The sequence below is a fragment of the Xenopus laevis genome, chromosome 9_10L (genome assembly GCF_017654675.1).
Source record: "Xenopus laevis strain J_2021 chromosome 9_10L, Xenopus_laevis_v10.1, whole genome shotgun sequence".
NCBI classification, from domain to species: domain Eukaryota; kingdom Metazoa; phylum Chordata; class Amphibia; order Anura; family Pipidae; genus Xenopus; species Xenopus laevis.
Window position 1 is genome coordinate 63,920,218 of NC_054387.1, and position 24,812 is coordinate 63,945,029.

General features: G+C 38.6%; 1 protein-coding gene across 3 annotated transcripts in view; it reads left to right on the top strand.

The window, feature by feature from the left end:
• Nucleotides 1-24,812, top strand: part of thsd7b.L (thrombospondin type 1 domain containing 7B L homeolog) — a 196,712-nt gene that overhangs the window by 61,502 nt on the left and 110,398 nt on the right. For all 3 annotated transcript variants that reach the window (XM_041576036.1, XM_041576037.1, XM_018235749.2), the window contains exons 4-6: nucleotides 1,973-2,780; nucleotides 7,959-8,207; nucleotides 16,203-16,366. In XM_041576036.1, the coding sequence (XP_041431970.1) occupies nucleotides 1,973-2,780; nucleotides 7,959-8,207; nucleotides 16,203-16,366 (1,221 nt within the window). The remainder of the gene's footprint in view (nucleotides 1-1,972; nucleotides 2,781-7,958; nucleotides 8,208-16,202; nucleotides 16,367-24,812) is intronic.

Consider the following 24,812-nt stretch of genomic DNA (forward strand, 5'->3'; position numbering starts at 1 on the left):
AAAGTAACATTAATTACACAACATTTTAGTTTTACCTAAATAATGCTTTGAAACAGATGGCAGGGAAGTTTTAACAGCCTAAAAGCAGATGGTCCAGTAATTGTGTTATTATTTTCCCTATTGGCTTTAATACAAAAATCTGAGACGACAAACTAAGGTACATTTTAAATCTGCGGGGAACAGTGAATTGTTATTTCTTTGAAGTTAAATATTTTTTTATTACATTTTCTATTTTTGCTTATTACCTCCACTTTCCTGGTTAAAATGAAATAAAGGTTGAGAAATAAAAAAGTTCATAATTAGGTAAACTGCCTGATCCTGTGGGAAGACAATGCATCATGGGATTGTACGATTGTACTCCAGCTGGCTGGCACTGTGATGGGAGGGGGGCTCATGAAAGTTTTAGTTCAACCATTGTTGTAAATTTTAAATGGTGAAGGTTCTAATGTTTAGATACTATATGAGCAGTCTTGTGTAAAGATTTCCTACTGGGTGGCTGGGTGTCCAAATGGATTTGAATCCCTACTCTGCGGGAGGCACACCCAGGATTACTAATCCTTCTACAGTCTTTTCTTACTTTTGTAACCCAGGATAGGGAAGTTGCTTCTCGTCCTAAATGTAAATTAGGACCACACTCAAACTTTAGGGTAACTAAACCCTATGCGGTTCCACTGTTAATGCAATTCTTATGTCTGTTAAATAAGGATTTTATCTTTCTTCTGCAATCCTTGAACTTTTATACTGTAATATTTTCTCTGCAGTTAATACAAAGTAATGCCTTTATGGACTAACAAAAATAAAGTGAAAGATCGAATACAGAGATTGGAAGTTCCATGGAAGTTCCATAGCTACGATACATCACACTGCATTAATCTGTCTCTATAACCATGGGATTATCATCATAAAAATGACTTAGGGCAGTCTCCCCTGGGATCACAGAGCTTTAGGTTTGATGAATGCTATGATTTTAGATAGGTCATTTAAATGGATACTGGCACCAAGCAATTTACCCATCTCCTGTAAGGGGGGTTGCAGTGCAAGTGTACTAGTGCTGATAGCTGAGGTTTAGCAGCTGTTTCAGAAGCATCAAACCCTCGTCCATCCTAAGGTGGATATCAGTGGTGTATAACTAGATATTACAGGACCTCACAGCAAATTATTTTTCAGGCCCCAAAAATGTCTAGAGGTGATCTGTTTTACCAATATTTATTGAAATTGTATATGAATTAGGGCCTCATGGGGCCCCTGTACCTCCTGGGACCCCTGCAGCCTTAGAGCCTGCTTGATCTGTAGTTATGCCCCTGGGGATATTTACTATTATGGCTTTGTGAATACTCAAAACAGGCTATAAATAGTCACATTTATAGCCCCTTTCAGAATCCCTATGATGATATCAAACCAAACCTGCTGAACTGCTAAGCCATACAAGCTTCTTATTAGGGATGCACTGAATCCATTATTTTGGATTCAGCCGAACCCCCCGAAACCTTTTGCGAAAGATTCGGCCGAATACCCTCCCTGACCCTAATTTGCGTATGTAAATTAGGATTCGGTTCAGCCGGGCAGAAGGATTCGGCCGAATCTGAATCCTGCTGAAAAAGGCTGAATCCTTGCCGAATCCTGAACCAAATCATGGATTTGGTTCATCCCTACTTCTTATAGTGAATTATAACATAATAGGAGGGCTATAGTAGATAAGAAAGGTAATTTACACATGCAGTACAGTGTTGCAAAGTTAAATTTCCTAATTCAAATTAGCAAGATTTTTTTACCCATAATGCATTGTTTCCCTAGACTTCCAGGTCATTTGTGACTTCACTCCAAGCTGGGCTGGCTGCGATTGTATCTGATGTTTCAAAACGAAAGTAATGACCCTTAAGCATGATTGAATGATGCATTTAATTTATAATATCGGAATATCTGAAATTGTTTACTACTGTAACATTTATTTTTTATTTCCTATCTTGTTTAGGACCTTGGGGTCAGTGTTTAGGAGACTGCGGGCCAAGCGGCCTTGAGAGTAGATCGGTATGGTGTGTGCATGAAGAAGGCTGGATCACTCACAATATAAACTGTAAAGCAAGAGATAAACCTGAAAGCCAGAGGAGCTGCTTTAAAATATGTGACTGGCACAGCGATCTCTTTCATTGGGAAGTAACAGAATGGCAAATCTGTGTTCTTGTGCCCTATCCCCACCAGGAGAATGCAAGACCTTTGGAATGCGTAACAGCCCAGCACGGGCTACAGCACAGAAGGGTAGATTGTGTCCAAAAGATAAACAGGTCTATTGTGCCTGGTGAAATTTGTGAACATTTTACTCCAAGGCCATCAATGGAACAAGCCTGTCTTATACCTTGCCCTCAGGACTGTGTGGTGTCTGACTTTTCTCACTGGTCAACGTGCGTCAATAGCTGTGTGAAGCGTCTCCAACACAGAACACGAGCTGTTATTTCTCCTCCATTGTATGGTGGATGTGAATGCCCAAATCTTACCGAATCAAGAACTTGTGAATTACAAAGTTTTTGCTCTTTTGGAAATGAGGAGTACACATACAGCCTGAAAGTTGGCCCTTGGAGTGAATGTCGGTTGCCCCATCTCAAAGAGATGAATGTGAGCGGGAGGACTATGCTGGATTTCAGCTCTGACTTAGTGGAAATAAACAGGTATAAAAAGGAAGTGTACACAGTTCGACAACATAACAGTGCATGGGATATTGATATTGGCTACCAGACAAGGCATGTCAGATGTACACGGAGCGATGGAAAGAATGCACTTTTAAGGTGAGTATACTAAAAAAGAGAATAGTTTCCTAATGAGAAAACTTCGGGCAACTTCAATACACAAAGCAATCCATATGCCATCCCTCTGGTGGTTCGAATTCTTGCCGCTGGAAAGGCATTTGGGGAAATTAATCGCCCACAGTAGAAAAGATTTGTCGCTGGGTGACTAATCCCCCCATGTGCCAAAACCCGTAACCCCACAATATTTGTTGATATCCCTGCTTTATCCATTTAGGTGTACCTTAAGAATGGTTAGTAAGTTTATAGGTAGCAGAGTACAAAAGAGTGCTTGCTGGCACCAGAAGGCGAAGTTACCGATGCAGAAAGTACCTTCTGATGCTTCTCTTCCCAGTTTTATCACTCTGATCATGTCATTAGTATATTTGGAGTTGTTTAGTTACATTTTAAGTGGTTTTTGTTATTAGTTGTATTGCTTTATCATCTCAAAAAAATGCTTTCAACCTAAAGACAAACTTATCTGTGTAAATAGAGATGAAAGTCTTGAGCTGGCAATATAAAAGTGAAATATAATCAAGCACCCGTTAGCCAGAATTATAGATATGACTCATGCTTGTTAGCATTGCCTGGCTAAAGGAAATCCTTTGATGCAAAACATTTGGCCGCATGATGTCTTTTCATCTTTGTCAGCCTGTACTACTAATACCCTCTCCGTCAGAGTAAATTCAGACGGAAAACCAAATTTTATGGAAAAAACAAAACTTATATGTATTCTGTTCCCAGCATGAATATAAAGGTGTTACTTATTTGTAACCTATACAAAGAGAGAAAAAAGAACTATTGGGAGGAGAGCACATGGTCAAATGAATTCCACTAATAGTGATTCTGCACAAATGAGTGTGACCAGTAAAATATAACATTTATTTATAAAAGTCCCATGGAATAAAATACTGTGGAGTAGCACCCCAGATGAGAATAGATGGAGCACTTTGTTCAATTTTGACCTGCTTGGGAACAAGGTATACCAAACTAAAGGGAAAGGAAAGTGTTACACAATTGATTATCTCCTTTACCCATGTTTAGTTATAGGCATTCACCAAATTAGCATTTCGAGTGTTTTTACAAAATCTTTTTACAATATTGAATTCCTAATTAGTAATGTTCAAAAACTTGGCTGGATCCGAGGTACACTACATGGCCACTTGTAGATGACACCTGCCTGTCAAACATCTAATTCCCAAACCAAGGGGATGAATATGAAGTTGCTTCTCCATTTGATGCTTTAATGGACCCTACTCTTCTGGTAAGGTTTCCACTAGATGATGGAATTTGCTTCTATTCAGCCACAAGAGCATTAGTGAGGTTGGACACTGATGTTGGGCATCAGGTCTGGCTTGCAGTTTATATAACACTTTATCCTACAGCCAGGGCAGCCATCAGGGGGGGACAGGGGGGGAGAGTTGTAGGGGGCCCAGAGGGTAAGGGGGCCCGGCCATGCCACACTTACTTGATTAGCCGGGCCCCCCATCTTTCTGAGAGGTGCTGACTTGGGGAAGGCATGGATGTTTAAGGGACCCTGGCCACCAATTTTCTTATAATGTGGGGGGGCCCTGGCCACCAATTTTGGCCACCAATTTTTTTTCTCATGTTGGGTTCTAGCCACCAATATTTTTTATTGGGGGGCCCTGGCCACAAATGTTTTTTTATGGGGGGCTCTGACCACCAATATCTTTTTATTTTTTATTAACATGTGGGAACCCGAGCCACCAATATTTTTTTTGTTTTTTTACTGTGTGGTGGGGAGGGCGGACCTGTAGGTGGGGTTTGCGGTGGGCCCAGCCCAGGAGGCCCAGGAAATTTTGTCATATGGGGCCCTGCGATTTCTGATGGCGGTCCTGCCTACAGCTGTTCAGTTGGGTTGAAGTCAGGGCTCTGCGCAGGCCAAGTTCTTCCACTTCCATCTCTGCAAACCAATACTATATGAACTTATTTGGAGCAAGGGGGCATTGTCTGCCATTTGAACACTTCTTTGGGCATTGCAAAAATTTGCTGCATGCTGTAGGTGCCATTTTGTGGAGAGACCTGTGGACTGCATGTAGAATTGGGTGTGGCTTCAGTAAGGCAACGCTCAATTCTAAATATGCATGTAGGCATGCTCTCCTGCCACCCCTAACTTGCATGTAATTTGCATGTGCCAGTTAGGGAGCTATAAGAGGGGCAGCTTGCATCAGGGACCCATAGGTAAGCGGTCTGGACAGGACTCGGCTGTGTCTCCAGATGCTGTTCTCTGCACGGAGTTCTTCATTTTTAATCCGGCGCTCTGTGTAGAGACAGAGAGCAACAATCCCATGTGGAGCAAGTGCTGTTAAATGAGCACCCATTGTTGTTCTTGCTCTTGTGCCTCCCGGGGTTATAAATGACCCATTTAGTGTTTGTAATCAGCAACTGTGAAACTATTGCAATTCTGGTGGCACCTACAGTATTTGATTTGCATACTGTTTTATATAAAATGTAAGTGCCCATCTCTTCTTCTAATGCACACGGCTCCTCACCAAGTGGTTTTACTAGTGACACTGGGTGCTGGTCTGGGTGCTGACTATGACAAGCGTGAGAGACCTTGCTTTTGAATCCTTGATCTAATTGGTGCTTAACTGTGAATATACAAATCCTTGGAGCTCATCTATGCTTCAGCTGACGATTGGTAAAGAAACCTCCTATCCTGAAATCTCATTGGTGAGTGACAGCTCCCCAGTTTTCTTAAATTGCAGATATTTAATCAATGCTCCTTAAGTGCCAATTAGCCAGAATAAAGTTTAAAAAAAACCCATAGAAACACATATTATGCACTAATAATCAAACTGAAACATTTCTTCTACCATGAATAGCATTCCACTTAAATTAGCTTCCACAATTTAAATATAAAAAGACAATATCATTTTTAGATATTTTTGTCAATCGGAAAATCAGCGTGTTGGGATTATCGTTTCAGTGCACTTACTGCATTATCTGCAGTTCTTTCTTCATAAAACCCACAATTTAAAGGAAAAAATGCTCTACTAGCAGTTATCTCTAATGAAGCATTTCTGATACTCCCTGCTGGGTCCTGTTCTTTGCTATCTGATTCTGCACTTCATTACACTTGGGTGTGTGAATATCAGCATTTTTCTCTTTCAGAGTAGGAAATTTGGAGCATTGTTAGTTTTTAAAAATAATAGTTGTCCATTATTTGGCAGCGTTTATTTGTTTTTTTTTTTTACTAATAAGGTTCCAGTAGTTTCATGTGGTGATGGCTCGCTCTACCCTCTAACCAGTCATGGAGCATGTTAATGTCATGTCTGAATAGGAGGAGGACATGTAATATAGAAGTTGCCTCAAGGGATAATGGGAAATGGCAGAAATACCATATAACTGCAAGGTATTCTTCACAGAGGGTCATTCACAGTGTGCAAGGCAGTGTGAAAAGAGAATAAAACAGGTGCAATCCACCATGTTTTTGCATGCTAAAAATATTGCTGCAGGTCTCTGTGTTTCAGAGTGCAGCCACCCCCATGAATACAACACTGCCTATGATCAGGAGCATTGTATTCATGAGGAATGGAAAGAAAGAGGCACATAGGTATCCCATACCAAGCCTGGAAAATGTGCATTATTCAGATGCACAAGAAAGTGAGAGGCAGCAGCCGCAGGCCCCAAAGGGGCCCTGCCAAAAGAATTTCAATTTCTCTTTATTTTGTATTCTTTGTGACTTAAGTTGTCATAGTCTCATTTACCTCAGCAACCAGACAGTGGTTAGATGGCAGACAGGAAGATGGATGGGAGAATGATAATTCTCGGATTCACCTGCATCAAGCTGCCTTGTCCCAACAACCAGAATAACTGGGCTCATTTATAGACAATCTGCCATTTTCCCCACATTTTGCACCCTGCATCACTGTCAGTGCTTCTGGGTGCTGGTCCTTGCATTTTTAATCAAGCATGCGGTGCAGAGCACAGGTATGCCCTGAATCAAAGTGCTTTATGAAGAAACCTAAGGTGGGTGCAATTTTTGTGCACTTGTGTGCATGGCGTTAATAAATGAGGCCCAGCATTCTTTTCTGTTGGTATTCCAGGGAGTTGTGGGTTATGAGGTTCTGCTTCCTTGTTTTTTTAACAAAACAAAAGTGGAAGTGTTTAAAGCTGATCTTGCTCTCTGATACACGTGAGTCAAACTCAACTTGAATTTATGATAATAGAGCCACTTATGCTCAAATCGTATGAAGCAAGGCATGGGACTGGCTGGTGGGGCACCCCGAGCAGAGTAGTATTGCCTTGGGCAGCAATATTATTTGGCCTGGCTTTGCTATGAAGTCAAGTTTTTGCCTATGTTCTGCAGTTCAAGTGGACAGCAACTCATCTTCCTAAGTTTCCTAAGCGAGTCAGACCTGAATGTGCAGCCACAAATCCTTATGTTTAAAAAGAAAAAAGGTGTTATTTAGCATATTAGGTTGGTAGTAGTAGCACGGATTAGTGGCGAATTTCCACGTTTTGACGTCCGCGAATGTTTTCGCAAAACAGAAAATTCGCCGGTGAAAATTCCGCCTCAAAATTTGGTGCCCGCATAAAAATCGGTGTGCATCAAGATTATTCAGACGCCCATTGACTTTAATGCATTTGGACAGAAGTCACGCATATAAAAATTGACAATTACATCAAAAATTGTCGTGCACCAAAATTATTTTGCCGGGCAATGATTCAATGCGTTACTCGAATATTCGTCATTTCACAAATTATTCAGCAAAGCTTAACGGAACAGATTCGCACCATCACTAGTCGGTAGAGGTTTGCACTGCCAAAAATTTATTTGGGAAGGCAGCCTACAAATGGTACTGTATCTTTGCTCTGAGTCCACCAATTACATAAAGTGGCCCTTTCTATATAATTGCCACCTATTTTAGAAAAAGTACTGAAAGATAAAACTAGTGTACATTTTCCCATCAAAGTGACATGCACAGTAATGCTTTTTATGCTATGGGTTACAAGACTAGGTGGTGCCTTTAATTGGTTCCAAAGTGTAAGAAGATTCTCAGTCATCCTGTTCTTTAGATTAGTCCATTTTCATTGCTGACCTTGACAAAAGATCAAATGCAGAACTGAAATAAGAGTTATAGGAATATAGTGATACATAGCACAAACTAAATAATCATGCCACAAATAGCTCATGTTTTCTCTCTCTTTTTCCAGTATCTGCACACAGGACAGCATGCCTTTACATTTCCAGTCATGCATTATTCCCAAGGACTGTGAGGTGACAGAATGGTCTACATGGAGTCTGTGCTCAAAAACTTGCCGATCTGGAGATTTGGTACCTGGATTCAGGAGTCGGAGCAGGAAGGTGAAGCATATAGCCATCGGGGGAGGAAGACCATGTCCTGAACTTGAAGAAAAAGAAGCATGCATCGTGGGAGGAGAGCACCTTCCCCTGTGCCCTGGGTATGTGGATCTTCAAAAGTGAAATTGGTTGGAACAAATTCACTTTATTGTTTTTAGTGAAAATTGAATCAATCCCCAAATAAACACAAGTAACCAAATTTTAGAAACCATAATTTTAAATTTACTTAATTGGACTAGAGAAGATAAGGTCAATTTGAACAGTCTGAATAATATGGTCAGCTTAACTTCATTCAAATTCCACCAAAATCATTCAGCTCTTTTATTAGAATAGAATTGGGTTCTGTTGGGGCTTCGGCAGTCTTGTTTTTCAATCTAGAAAATACGTAAACTGACCAAAATCTGACCAGTTAACATCTGTAGATGGACCAAACTTTGTCTAGACATTTGACAGAGATGATCAAACCAGGAGTTTGTAAGGCAGTCTTCCACCAGGCAATTAGAATCAATTAAAAAGCATTTATTATGGCAATAAATATACAGCCGTACGTGTTTCGTGTTACAAACATTTCATAGGCTGAGTCATTTGACTGAGATGGTCTATCAGGAATGAATGCTGGCAGCAGGTTGGTGAGTCATGACATGTCCTGTGAGATGTGTTGTGTCAAAATAAGTTTGCTCCAATGTCATACTTCACTACTAAAGTCACCTAGTGTGACAGTAATAGCAATTCCTATTATGGCATATTCGTAACAAAGACATAACATTACTTGGTGGTTCAGTTATATTTTTGAAGCCTTCAGCTCAAACAGTCTTTTCTTCCTTGACATGAGTTGAGTAAAGAGTTGGGAAGCAATACAAGCATGAAAAAAGTCCCCTGGGATGCCAAATAAGTGCAGTGATTGACGGCTCCTATGTGAACTGGCAGCCTACAGGAGGCTCTGTTTGGCAGTACATCCGGGTTTTATACAGCCAAAACTTGCCTCCAAGCCAGGAATTAAAAATAAGCACCTGCTTTGAGGTCATTGGGAGCAACATCCAAGGGTTTTGTGAGCAACATGTTGCATCATGAGTTACTGGTTGGGGATCACTGTTTTAGATGTTTATTAAAATGAAAATAATAGAGATTAGACACCCATTGCACCCTGAATGAAGGCACACCGTTTTAAGATTCATATTAGATTCAAGTGGAATATTTGTGAACACTGTACTTTAAATTGGTGCTAACTCACTTGCTAATTTGAGGACATTTGCCTACTTTTAACTGTTATTCCAAAAATATAAGTTCCTGCAGATTTTTTATTATTAGTTCAGTTTGCCATTACACAAGAATAAAAAAAAACCTTTTTAGCTGTCAAACCTTTAGCAAAACAGCCATCAAGCATAATTTGTAGTTCGGGGTTATCTCCCCCGCCCCCCCATGTAATCTAAATAGATTTTTTCTGCTGTGCAGGCTAATGTACTTTAAGTGCCCAATAAGGCATTTTATTCGCTCCATTAAGTGGCATAGTTTGCAAAGCAAATAGTGTCACTTTGAGTTCTCCTGCAGACAGGGAATAAGAACAATAAAATAAAATTCTTGCAGTTACAGATCAAATGGAACTCCATTGCAGAAGACAAGGAAACTACAAAGACTCTTGAGGACTCTTTTAATAAGTACTAAATTGTCCAGAGAAACTAATCAGAAGCACTCAAAATAAAAGCCAAGGTCTGAGTGGTTGACATGGGTAACTGGACTGATGCAGTTCACCTCTTATCTTAGTACTGTAAATCATCCTCTTGATTTTTTTTTTAAACAAGAAGGATGTAGGACCTAGGTCCTCTAACTGATGATTTTGAATTCAAAGGAATCCAATTCTCCATATAAGGGTTAATTTACTATAGAGAAACAAGAACAGATGCTCTAAAATGGACACAATTGAGAGTGCAATGTGACATAATTGAGGTACTTGCATCCAAATACTTTCTTGAACTTCCACATGATTGCCATTACATCCATTCAGCCTCTTCTGATGAATGGTGGGCAATTGTGCCTATTGAGCAGTTTCCTCGCTTCTGAGTGATGGTCCAGATAGAGGAGGCATTTTAATATCAAAATAGGCTTTATTCAAGCACATATATTAATGTTACAGCAGTCGGGGTACAAACTAATGCCGGTAGAGAGCAGCGATCACAGGGGGAAGGGAGCTTGGGAGAGCTCTGCAAAAACCATGCTAAGGTTTGCTAATTGCGCCTATTGATGCTGGGGAATAGTGATGGGCGAATAAATTAGACAGGCAAGAATTTGTGGCAAATTTAAGTTTGGCGCAGGCAAATAAATTCGCAAAACTACTGTGAAAATTTGCCGGCGAAAAATCGGGCGCGTCAAAAAAATGTTGGAGTGTGTCCAAATAGTTGTGTGCATAAAAATTGTCGCGCATAAAAATTATTTGGATGCCCATTGACTTTAATGCATTTGGACAAAATAGTCGTGCAAATAAAATTGTCGTTGAAATTGATGCTCGTCAAAATAATTTTGACGCCAATTGACTTCAATACGTTTTGCAAATTTCGCGAATTTCGCAGGACAAATTCGCCCTATCACTACTGGGGAACCCTGAAGCTACTGCCACCCTGGGCCTGGTGGTAGCTCCAGGGCTCCCACAGGGCTGCATTAGTAGTAGCTGCAAACTTGCACTCAGACATCGAATGTCTGCTCCCAATTGCAATTTCTGCAGACTGAGAGTGCATGCATTATAGGTGATAAAAATGATGATTTGTGTCTAAGGGCCCTTACACACGGCCGTTTTTGCGCTTTCTTACGTTCAGCTGCAGGGGAGCGCAGGAGTACATGCAGTCAATTATTTTGAAAGGGGCTGTACACACACAGATGCATGTATGCGACAAACGCAGGTTAAATGCAACATGCTGCATCCCAACCTGCGTTTGGCGCTTACATGTGTCTGTGTGAGTACAGCCCCTTTCAAAATAATTGACTCCGTCTACTCCAGAAAGCGCAATGCAGGGGATCGAAGGCAAAAATTGCCGTGGGGTTACCGGCTCTAAACAATAATGTTCTAAATAATACATTAGTTGACACATTTCTTATCTTTGTCCCTGCTGAGCAGAATCCATGAGTTTCATTAAAGGAAACTGTTAGAATTGATACAATAGTTGGTAATATTCCCACAGATACTGCAGCGAAATCTATCAACTCATGTAGCAAATTTTAACAGTTCAGAATATTGCACCTGGATTACTGAGCTGCTGCCACTACTCCTTAAAATATTAATGTAAATTAAGGGGGTTATTTATCAAGGTCCCAATTTATCTCAATATCGGCTGCTACAAACTCCGATCTGACCCGCTCGGGTTTTTAACGCTTATTTATTATTACATTTTCACTTACATTGACTTCGAAAAGTCCAAAAACATCGCAAAATTGCCCGAAACCCCGACACAACCAAAAATCAATGGGATTGTTCCCATTGACTTTTATGCAACCTCGACAGGTTTGAGATGCTGTGTTTTATAAACCTCTGGGTTTAATAAATTCCGAAAAATTCGTGATTTTTTTTAAGCCTATTATAACACAAAAAAATCACAAATTTTTTGGATTTCGGGGAATTTCGGGCATTCGGAGCTTAGTAAATAACCCCCTAAAATTTACCTATAGGTCATATTGCTAATTTTTCGCTGATATGTCCACTTTTGTAAGTAATTGTTACTTGATGTTCCTAAATCTGACTGTTTTGCCAACCTGACTGTCCCTTCTCAATCTGTCAGTTAGAGTTTCTAATGCAAACGGACTACTGCTGCACAAATATGGCAGCCCCTGCATAGAGGAACATGGGGGATCAGCATTATGAAAATACTTTAATGACAAAATTAGAAATTGCATGCAAAGAAAATGCTATGATAGATGCCAAACGAGGTTTCATTTCTGTTGTCTGTATCTCTTTAAACTTCAATTTTGGAAAAATGGTCGAAAATAAAATATGGAACGCAACTAAAGAAAGTCATAATTTCTGGTGAATAATCTGAAACCAACTGAACTGAAAAAAGTATTTGGAAGGTATACATCCCCTTTAAAAAGTGGGTGGAACTGAAGTTATGTATTTAATTTTTATAACATCGCTCTTTATAATCTAAGAGTTAGCAAGAACTAAGCTTAGATAGGTGCAAAACTATTGAAGCTCCCTCCTCTCAGTCTTTAGTTTCTCGATATGACATAATTTTCCAAACTTTGTAAATTTTTGGGATCCAGTCAGTCTCTTGCCATATCCCATGATTACCTTAAATAATCATAAGCAACCCTGTGCACAATGGGCCATTGATGTGGTCTTCTCCCACTGGGATGGTTGGTCTGATTGTACATTTTTTATGTGTGGTCAGTGTTGTAGTGTTCCTATTACTAATTCAGAGATTGTTATTATGGCAACAGGGAGGAGTATTTCTGCTCCTGCAGACGAAAGGTTATAGTTTGAGAGTTATTTCTACTTCTTCTGCGTCAACAAGGAGCAAAGTATGAATTAATTGTGTAGAACCTGATCAATAGCACCAAGAAACTACCAAGAAACTACTTTGCAAATAAACATATAAAGCATAGTATGAACTGCATACAGTGAGATAAGACTTCGTATCTGAGCTCAGAAATGAAAGATAAACCTGACAAATAGAGCATTTCTCCTGTTCAGTTTTAACCTGACAATTTTCTTTCTACAAGGCGGCTTTCCTTTAGGAAATGATATGTGTGACATTTAATATCTTAATACCTCAAAGAGGCGAATAAATCTTTTCAGGTTAACTTTACAAAATGAAATTGTGGATATGTTTTACTTCACTGTTATTTCAGGTATTTGTTTACAAATCCAATTCTGTACCTGTCAAAATTCCAGAAAACACATATATTATGATGGGCGTTTTGTCTGATGAAAGCATAAAAAATACATTAAAAGAAAAATTACGCAACGTTTCATCATATTGTCAAAGGCTGCCAATATCTTCCCAAGACTTGGAAAGTTCTATATTTTTAATGAAAGTGATTTCTCAGTTGCCTTGATGTTTGATAGATTGTCTAGTGGATAATATGCAAACAGCTCCCTGTGTGCAGTCAATTTATCATGCCGCTTCAGTGATATTACCAATCCCTACTTATTTACCAACCACAGAGAATAGCAGCAGCCTCCTTTGCTAAACATAATAAAGTCAAAACATCATTATGGTTTTGGGTCATTAATAAATTCATTTTCCTGCTTTTATGATCTAATCAACAACAAAGATGGCCATTTGCCCTTAACAAACTCTGAAGCATTCAGAATCAGAAGCTGTGGATTAACTTAATTACATGTACTTAACAGGAACATGTTAAAGCTTATCTAAAACATTTTCTCAGCTTGGTTGGACCTAGTACAGGTGAAATACTAGGTTCTGCATACTGGAGATTTCTGTACTGGAGATGAGTATACCATCTTATACTTTTCCCGTTTCCCTTTGTATATGAAAGGATAATGGAAAACCTGAAAGTGTAAGAGACATGGAAAGACTGTGAAACTGGTTGAAACTTCACTTCCATATTTTGGCTATGTAAATATTATTTTATCACATGGCTGTTATGCTATAGGGCAGTGATCCCCAACTAGTAGCTCGTGAGCAACATGTTGCTCTCAACCCCTTTGGATGTTGCTCCCATTGGCCTCAAACAGGAGCTTATTTTGAATTTCAGGCTTGGAGGCAAGTTTTGCATGCAAAACAAAAGCGATCCCAGAAAAAAACAAGTTTAGCCTTTAAATTTTCCATGATCGGCTGATGCTCTCCCGCCTTGGAGTAAAATTTGGTTTCCTTCCCAGGATTCCTAGTTCTCCTTACTCCAAACAGTTGGGATTAAATTCCTTCCCTTAGCAATGAGATTTAATAATATAAGATAACTATCTGGATGGATTTATATTACAATCTCATGCTTACGAAGCCAGTGGTGTTCATAAGCATCTGGGCGGCACAATTGTCGTCTTATGGTCTCCATGGGGGGTCATTTGACACATAGTGGATAAAATCGTCCTGCATTTAATAATCCCTACTAGACTGTCTACTTACGTGGCTCAGTTATCACTTCTATATTTAAAAAAATAAAGGAAAAAATTTAATATTTTGTTTTATAAACTACTCTGAGCTGCTTTGCCCTTGTTATTGTTTCATAAAAAATGGAAAAGTCCTAGGCAGCAGACACTGCTGTGCAGAGAGGTCCAATTACAGTGACAGCTATTGTACCAAGTGTCAGCATCTGAAAGAGGAGGCAGAATATTAGAGGAATAAAATCCCCCTGCATCTTTATTTTGCTCTGCATTTATTCATTAATTTCACTTGTAGCTGGTCCTCTGGGTCTCACTGTGTTTTCTAGGCATGAAATATTAAAACTCTGGTGGCACTGCAACCAATAAAAGGAAAATGAAATACAAGAGAGAGAGAAAGGTAATGTTCTTTATTGGCCTCCAGCTTTGTTCATACCTTGCACTAGAGTCCATGAATTGTTGCCGTTGGAAAGAGACTGGATATTTGAAAGCATCAAAGCATCTGCACTTTGATTTATTGGTTCCTTAGCAGGGTATCATGGTTTGTAGTTAGATTTAAAGGGGATCTGCTCCAAAGAAGGGCTGGCCATTGTTTCACAACCAAGGTTATCTGCTCAAAAGAAGGGCTGGGCCTTGTGCAACAACCAATTATACTGTCTGTTGCAAAGATCCTTTATGGAACATTTGATACCCATTTTGTTTAGACCAATTTCTGTCTGGAGGCTTTCATTATAGGAACTCAAATATATATTTTATTGATGGATCTACGAATCAGTTAGATGAACCTGCCCTTGGCTAAAATGCTCTACTGAATTTATATTGAACTATTTTTCCTTTTAAGGATTTGGAAAGTAGTCGGCTGACATCACTTAACCTTCTTTTATCCTACAAACATGGAGAGGGCTAATAAAGAATAATTTTGTTTGGTCATTGAAAACATTGGGTAGTCTCTATATACTATGATGGTTATGATAGAAAGAGAACTTTGACCAATAAAGAGTATGATTAAGGCAGTACATTTAGTAAGCGACTATCCTGGGAACTTTTCCCTAAAGTGCACAACATGTCTGGTAAGTGCTGATCAATATGTATGTGAAAGGAGCATTGATAAATAGAAAGACTAATGGAAGTACAGTTATCTTCACCATAACAACCAAAAATCAGCCCTGGCTTCACATTGGAGCAGTCTCAAAGGTATAAAATAATGGATTGTTTCTTCTTTCATTTTGTTAACAGCACTCACTCAAATAAAATTTAGGGTGGAATTTAGATACAGTGTTATTCATTTAACATCGTTGTCATCCAGCGTGGATTAACCATACACACAAAAGTTCCCTCCTTAGTTTATAGCAAGATATTGATAGGGTATTATGGATAGAACAGTCTCTACTGTAGTTCCAATAAGTTCCAAGTAAGCATCATCAAATATCAGCCTTCTGGCCCTCATCTTGTATCTTCCATCCACACCTATGGGCCCCTATAGCAGGATAATGCAGGGTTTTAATTAAGGGGATGGTGGGATTGACAAAATATATTGGGTGCTGTTTATCTGAATAAATCATAATTTGGAAGTGAATAAATCTCACCCAACCCAGCCTATAGTAGTTGATCTAAACAGCACAATAGTATTTCAATCTACTTTATTAAGAAATCCCCCAGAGGTCCTTTATAATATTAATAGATCTTTCCTTATGCAGAGCTATGTGCCACGGCATTGTGCCAAGGAAGTGTCATTACAAATCTGCAATCTAACATAGATCAATCATACAGCTCGCCATTCATTTCATTGGCAATAGGGTGATGATATGTGTGCCAGATGCTTCACTAGTCTGCTCTTACCGAATCATAGAATTATGAAGCTAATTTTATAATTTGAGAATGTTTAATTGCAGTAACAGTATTAACAGGAAATTAAAATCTACAAGAAATTATAAAAATTGCTATTTTTCCATAAAGCTCTAGTCTATTTTACTGTGAACTGTGGCCTGTGTGCTTTCAGATTTTACCAGGATTTCTTATCCATACCTCACTTTTGCCTTTTCTCTGAAAGGATTGCTTGGAAGACCTCAGAATGGATGACATGTCAACTTTCCTCTGACCATCAAGAGTCTCAGATGAGCTCCAAAAAGGCTGCTTGTGGAGGTGGGACCCAAACCCGCAAGGTGTTCTGTGCCCAATATTTTACAGAATCTGGAACTCAAACACTTAAAGAAGGTCAGTACAGTTGATATGATACAGCTAAAATTATTATTCATGAGGGCATTAAAATCTTCTTTTCCATGGGGATGTGTGGGTCCTATTAAACCATTTCTCATTTCCTTGAATGGTAAATGCTCAGTTCAATGGTAGATCTTTGTAGCTCTAAAAGTACAGTATAGCACCTTGTTTAAAATAAGTTCAGTCAACAGCCTATTTCATTAATATATTTTTTTTAATACTTCCTGAATTAAATGGAACTATGAAATGGAGAGCTCTTTAATTTTTCAATTTTCTGGTTCTTGCGAGCAACTGTAGGAGGAAGAGAAGGTGGTTCACCCAATTTTCAGTCCTCAGTGAAACCCTGCATAAAAGACTCTGCCTTATCTAAAAGCTTGACATCGACTGTAGGCAGGGGGTTAAGTTATAAAGAGCCCATTATCTCTTTAAACAAACTATCTTGATTACAAATAAAACATGGGAGACAATGGTATATAGTCTGTGTATATACTGCCCATTAAGTGATAATCTCTTAATGATTATGTCAATAACGTTGCACTTTGCTCCACTTTCATAATAGTTACCATAATATGGGATTGGTGATCAAAAAATCTAGAGGAACTTGGGAGCATTGGCATTTGGGATAAATAGAGATTTCTGTACTATTAGGTACAGTACAAAGTAAACCAATTCATATTTAATTTTCTAAACTGCAGTTGAATTCACCTTATCATTTATTAACAGGGTTATTGTTAAATATTGCCCTTTTCCCCTTTGCTTACCCTGCTGTGCATTTTGCGGTTTTCTTGTATAACAAATGATTGCAATGTGAAACAATGGATGTATTTTTCTTTTCTCCAGTTGGGATCATCTAACAGTTCAAATGTTTGCTAAAGATCTATCTCCATAACTGGCAGATCGGATCCCATTTGCATGAACAAATAAGTGAGCGGTGGCATGCGCTGACCTTCTTACTGGGAAGTGTAAAATAGCAATTCGCATTTCGCAGATTGCTGTCATTCACATTTCTTAAAATAACTCACCCAGAAGGATAATACTTTGTTCATTTCAGGCACTGCATATAAACTGTAGGCTGTAGGTATCAAGACTGTAAATCCTGTATTATAAAAGCCGTATGCCTGTCTTCTTTACACGGGAGTCTATTTGCATGTATAAAGAGATGTATTGCAAAGAGCAGGCACAGATTTAGAGGAGTACAGAAGGGATGGGGCACCCAGAAGCAGATATTTTCCCAGCCATTAACATACTGTAACTATAAAACAAAAATTTGCACAGGGACCGCATACCCACATGTACCCATCCTCCTTAGCTAAACGGCAGAGCCAGGTGAAGTAGTATTGGGGCCTACCTACTTAGCCTTTATCTATCAATCTACCCAGCAATTTATCTACTGTTTATGTCTATGTTGGCAATAGGATGATAACTTATAATGGCTAATGTGGCAAGACATAACGTACATAAAAGTCACGTGGTTTAGGCCCACATTGCACAAGCCCTCTCCCCTGTGAGTTGCTCCCGTTGCTAACAGACATTAGAGCACAGAACTGCACCCAGGAGAAGTAAATGTGGGTGGAATATGGGTTTCTCATTCCTCTTTATTGGAAAGTAGGAGCTCCAGGTGAGAAAACCATCCCATCCAGTGCTAAAACTACAATTAACACATCACAGTCAAATCTTATTTGGTCTCCTACCTCTAAACTACTGGAAGCCCTAGTTCTAGTCTTTTCTCAATATCATATGGTGCAACAAATAAAGGTGACTAGTATCCCTAAGGCTTTGAACAGCTGTTCATGATAACTGGAGAGCTGCAAGTTTGATGCCTTATTATACTTTTAGTTTATTTTTTTTCTTGTTGACTTCAAATACTCACCCCTTATAGCAAAAAGGATCTACACTGTATAGATGGAATAAGGACCTTTTTTGCTACAACTCTTTCATACAGATAGGATGCCATGTGCTTTCCATTGCCCACTATTAAGTAAATGGCCAGAGCAAAGAGGTTGTCTCTCCCACTCTTTGTCATACCTAATATTCCCTTTTCCTACCCTCCAATACAGCAGGTCTAGCAGATGTTGGAGGATCTGTTGTCTTTATTCAGGGACCAGACTCTTGTCTTTATTATTCTTTATAGTCTTTAGAAGAAGAAGAAAAAGAAGCTTCCTGCCTTCTTGTCAAATGACCCCCAGTGGGAAGTGAAAACTACCATCTAAATTTGAATGGCAGGGATGTGGTTCTGTTCTGCCTGTGACCTACTCTGTTCCTTGTACAATGTCTTTTCAACATAAAAGGATTTTTTTTCTTGGAGAAGTGTATGCAGAATTTATTATCTCAGTGGGCACCAGCGCTCTTTGAAGCAAAACATGCCTCCTGAACTCCATCATATTACTTATGTAACAGAATTGCATTCCTATAATGCATTGATATTTCAATATATCCCTTCAATGGTCTTTAAATGCAGTGAATGAAAGACTAGCTTTTTTTATGTTTATCAGAAATCTACATTTGCTTAGCTTTCACAGCTGCAGAATTTCTGATAGAAACTTCCATTGCCCTCTTGTAGTGATCATGTGCCTACAGCAAAGGAACTGCTCTGCTATGTGTTTATTTTGAGCTACACTTTCTGTCTATCTGCTATATCCACCTTCAACTGGCTTTTAGATGCTTTACCTGATAACCCAGACTTCTGCAGTGCTGTGTATATGATTTGATCCCATAATAATTAATTCCACAACTGGTTCATATAGCATTAAAGAGGTGGTTCACTGTTAAGTTAACTTTTAGTATATTATAGAATGACCTATACTAAGCAACTTTTTTATTGGTCTTTATTATTTATTTTTCATAGTTTTCTAATTATTTGCTCTTTTCATCTGATTCTTTCCAGCCTCCAGATAAGGGTCACTGACCCCATCTAAAAAGAAATGCTCTCTAAGGCTACACATTTACTGTTATTGCAACTTTTATTACTCATCTTTTTTTTCAGGCCCTCTCATATACATATTCTAGTCTTTTTCTTCCAATCAGTGCATAGTTGCTGGGGTAATTTGGACCCTAGCAACCATATTGCTAACAGTGCAAACTGGAGAACTGCTGAATTATAAGATAAATAACTCAAAAAACAGAATTAATAAAAAAAATGAAAACCAATAGCAAATTGTCTCAGAATATCACCCTCCACATCATACTTAAAGTTAACTCAAAGGGGAACAACCCCTTTAAGGCTATATAACATTTAGCAATGGTAAACAGCCTAAATTCGGGCCAAGTTTGCACAAATGCATACAGACGCAGCAAATAGTATCTAGGAATTTGGTTCCAATGGTTTATCATAAATATATTATATGATACATGCTTAATGCTGCTACTGTACAAAAGTAAATACAAAATAAAAATAACGTTTAAAAAATATTGGACTTCCACTCTTAAACGTCGCTCATTGCTGACAGATGTGCCTCTACAGCATACAGTGACATTATTGACATTTTCTGCTTTAGCACAGTAATGCGCCATGCACAAAGTAAGGTCCATACAGAATGGCTTTGCAGATATGGAAGAACCCAACTGGCCTGCACAGAGCCCTGATCACAGCCTTATTGAATGCCTGTGGAATGAAGGTAAACGTCAATGCTAGCCAGGCCTGATCAGCCAGTATCCATGCCTGGTTGCTTACATATAAAAGCAACCCCACCAATTAAACATCTAGTGCAGTGGTTGTCAGACTTTTTCAGTGCAAGCATCCCTTTTAAGGCCTAACATGTGGACAAACCTCACCTTAAAGTTCCAGCCTTTGATCAGGACCCCAATAGCTCATGAAATAGGTACAGATGTAGGTAGCTATCAGTATGCTTATGGATATTCTCATTCACTCACGGCATGATCTACATATCAATGATATATCTAGTAGAGTTAAGTCTAAAGCAACTAGACTTTCTGAGTTTTCTTGAGACGAGCTGCTTCTTCAGTTCAATGTTTGTCATTCAGCAATAGTTCTAAGTATATCTATGAGAGTAAATGGCTATTGTCCCCAATTATCATAATAACTCATAATAATAATTATCACACTGCCACTTCCCCAAGTCTCCCATTGTGAGTATTACGATTCATCTTGTGAAAATCCTAATACACTTGGATTTGGATGAAATGGTGGACAAGCCGATGTTTACATACACCTTCAAGTGCGCCACCTTAAACAAGTAATCTACTCCTTTATTTCCATTGAAATACTCTGCAACATGTTCTACCCTGGTTTGCCTCAGAGTGCAGTGTGAGCTCTGTGATGCCTGCACAACATTCACTTCATCTCTAAGAATCAGGGTAAAAATGCATTGAGCATCTCCCAAATATGCATCATTTAAAACACCTTCATAAATCACCCTAGTGTGTTAGGAGATTGGGTTTTTAACTTCAAAATGAGCAGCCAAGCATCCAGCTTGAATTTAATACCAGTTAGCAGTATGTAATTTGTAATCTATTACCTTCAAGGCACTTTTCACAGCATTGAATGGTTGTGTGTTTTTCTTCTTGTAAACTGTGAAAGTAATTAACTTTGGAGAATGCTGTCTGCCAGCGATGAGTTTATGTGAATAGTTGCCCTTCCTTGAGAATATCCCTTTGGAAAATGGCTATAAAACTTTATAACCTCATTCATTATCCCCTGCTGGTGGAATGAAATGGAAATGATTACAAATGGCAGAATTCAAAGGCCTGTCACAGTGCTGATATTTAGAGGTGCTGGAGAGTCATTTCAGTTAAACTGGCCCTTTCAATATATCTTGCTAACGTCCTCTGCAGAAGCAATGGCTTACAAGAACGATTTAGCTTGGCTTTGATTGTAAAGAATGGTTCCCATTCAATTTAAAAATCACATTTATTACTATACATTTTTAAAGCACCCTATCAGCATTCAAGTGGTTTATGATGGGGACATGTCTCTGCTGTGCATAGACTTTTTAAATAGATTCTGAACTGAATAAGATGCTTCTTGTTGTATTAGATTTTACTCTTTAATTGGTTCAAAGGTGGCTGCACCTGAAGGGGAGATAAGACCTTTGCTTTATAAAACTACTATACCTTCATGATATAGTTTATCTTTGTATTTGGCTAATGGAAATATTAAGAGCTAAACACAATTCTGTGAAGGTATTGCCTAAATTGAATAATGTAAAGACACAAAGAGTATTTTTATTGAGGCCTTCCGGATGTCTGAAACATTATAAAAACATTTCATATTATGTATTTGCAATATATTGTCCTACTTTTTTTCATGTGATGCAGGAAGGGAAAGATTATTAGATACCCTAGGTAAGTACCTCTTCTTCATGTTTCCTGTAGTAAATTAAGGCCTATTTCTTTATGCATTTAGTAATTATTCTCAGGGGAATTTTGCTGGAGTGCATCTATCACTCAGAAATTCGCTGCAGGCTTTGACCCTCCGATGCATTTTGATGCGTTTGCTTGACTCTACCCTCCCATTGTTATTTACAGACTGAGCTGGTGGTGAATTGGAGCATATTGTGAATAATATTCACTGCAATGAGGCAGCTTTGTGCCAAAGTACATTAATTAGAAGCAGATTTGGCTTCCATACTTGGTCTTTTGGGGCTAAAGGCTAGTTTTATTATTCTGCAACTATCAAGTGGAGCCATTCTTTCAATGCTGTTAGTGGATTACATGAACAGACCAGATGTTCTCAGTTTCGCATCTTCTACATGAGCGAAGAATAAATACTTTGATCTCAAGGAGGTGTCTGTGTGGTTAAACACCTGATGGGTGGCAGCTGGTGGGTTCCCACATGCAAACTCTACTTTATTTGCTGCAGAATGAAGATAACCGAACATCTTGTTGAATTATACATTTCAGTTGAAAACACCCCTTTGCTTAAGTGTTAATGAGTGCTTTAAATAACCATGAGAGAAGCAGAGGACACACATGAAGCTATAAAGGCTGTTACACAAATATACTCCCTACACAAAAATACATAGGGGCTGGAATGCTGGGAAAAAAGCTATGTATTGGGGATAATAAAACATGACAGCTCTGCCAATGTTTGTACCTGCTGAGTCCAGGGTTCCATTATTGCTGTGAACCCATTGACAAATCATTTTGCACCAATTACAACAGAAGGCATGTCATTGGAATAGTGTTTCTTCCCCAATGCATTGTGGGTAAGAATCCTGGACAGTTGTGCCAATGTATACACTCTACACAATGCCTGCTGTTAGTAATTGAGGTTCCCCATGACACCTGTCAACTTACATTACACCTGTCAAAAAACTTGGCTGTTCTTTTCATGGCTTTTGTTATTCTGGGTAGAAAAACATTTTTTCATCCATCAGGTTCAACAATTCAAATGCAAAAACCTGTGAAGTTCAGGACAATTGCACTCCTAAGGTTATGTCCTTCCAAAGCTGTTCCTTGCATAATGCAGGGAAATGCGATTCAAAGCAAATTTACAATATATTTCCAAACACATTATAGTTTGAATAAAATTATATCTGTACATAGTTTAGCAGCTAAGGAGATCCCACTGTTATAAAGAAAACGGTCTAGTGTCTAACAGTAAACTTAGACCTAACTCTCCATTGCATGATGTAAATATCTGGGAGAAAATTAGTTTGCATGCTGTGTTGCTCTTTTATTTAATTTGAATGTGGCTCGCAGGTAAGAAAGGTCAGGGGATCACTGCTTTAAAGGAATTACCAGGGATAGCACTGGGGAGGGTGCGGAATCCCTTTTGGGTAGAGATTTTGTCTGGGCCAAAGTAAACAAAGAAAATTATCATTGCTTTATGCTACAAAATGTGCCGTATAAGTAAAGAGAATGAAGCCCACAAGGATTCACAACTGGGTCAATTATCCTGTCATTGACTGGAGTAATGTGGTTGCCAAGCCAGAAAAAGCTAACAGGTTTGTCAATATACTAAATGACAACTTTTTTTTTTTTTACGTATTTCAGGAACCTTCTAGGAAAAATTCTCTTATGGATCTGGTAATAATGAATAATACTGAATTCAGCTGTTGCTTCTGCATAGGTGAGCAAAAGGAAATAGTGATCATAACACTGATCTTTAATGATGAGCGAACCTGTCCCATTTTACTTTGCCAAAGTTTTGCAAAACGGCGAAAATTCGCCAACTGAATTAAAATCAATGGGTGCTCTTTCGTGGTGACAGCACATATTTTTTTACACAATACATTGGAGTCTATAAGCATTTTTTTTTCCGCAGCAAAACCTGCTGAAAAATATCGCTCATCACTAATGGTCTCCTTTGAGACTCTCTATAAGGGAGTAACTGAAACACTAGATTTTAGATGTGCAAATTTTGACAGTATAGGGACATCTCTGCAATATATTAACTGTGAAAGGCTTTTCAGGTTAGCTGGGATAGCTACAACTTTTATCAGGTACAAAGAGGCCAATAAAGCATGCAAAAAATATTTCAGACAAGCTTAAATAGTGATAGAAAAGGGAAGTGTAAAATAAATCCAATATTATTCTTTATATATGTTAATAATAAAATAATTAAGCAAGAAGGGGTGGGGCCTTTAGTATCTAAAAAGAATAGGGATAGAATAGAGCAGGGAAAACTGTTATTTTTAATCTTTATACACAAGTGAGGAACCAGCTAACAAAGGCTTCCTACCTTTTTTTCCTTCTAATAATATTAACTGATAATACTAACTTAGTATCATAAAGAATAATTTGGTTGATGAGAGCAGAAATTCTGAACTGTTATTTTTAATCTGTATACACAAGTAAGGAACCAGCTAACAAAGGCTTCCTTCCTTTTTTTTTCTTCTAATAATAATAACTAATAATACTAACCAATAAGAACTATTGATGCATGAATGACTTATGAGGAATTTCTAAATAGACTAGAACATGTAAAGATAAGCAAAGGTCCAGGACCAGATGGTATTCATCTCAGGGTACTAATCAACCTTAACGCTGTGATTGCCAAACCTCTTTACTTAATTTTTCAGACTATGTCATGGTGCCACGAGATATTGGCGAATTGCTAATGTGGTGCTGCTATTTAAAAAGGGATCCTGTTCTCAGCCTGAAACCAATAGGCTGGATTTGCCTCCAATAATGATTAATTATAGTTTGTATCACGTACCAGGTACAGAGAAAAAGGAAATAGTTTTTTTAAAAAAATTTGGATTATTTGGATAAAATGGAGTCCATATGAGATATGGTCTTACAGTAATTCAGAGCTTTCTGGGTAATGGGTTTATGGATAATGGATCCCATACCTGTTGGAGTTTCACTAATACTGGCAGGAAAAAGCACAACCTTTACTTGTTTGTTATTTTAGGGCCTCCAGAATATGCAGAGGTTGTCTTGTCTTACCAATATATATTGAAAAAGCTCATTAGTAACATCTTGTGGGGCCCCCTATACCTCTTGGGCCCCCCTGCAGCCGCAGGGTCTGCTTCCTCTG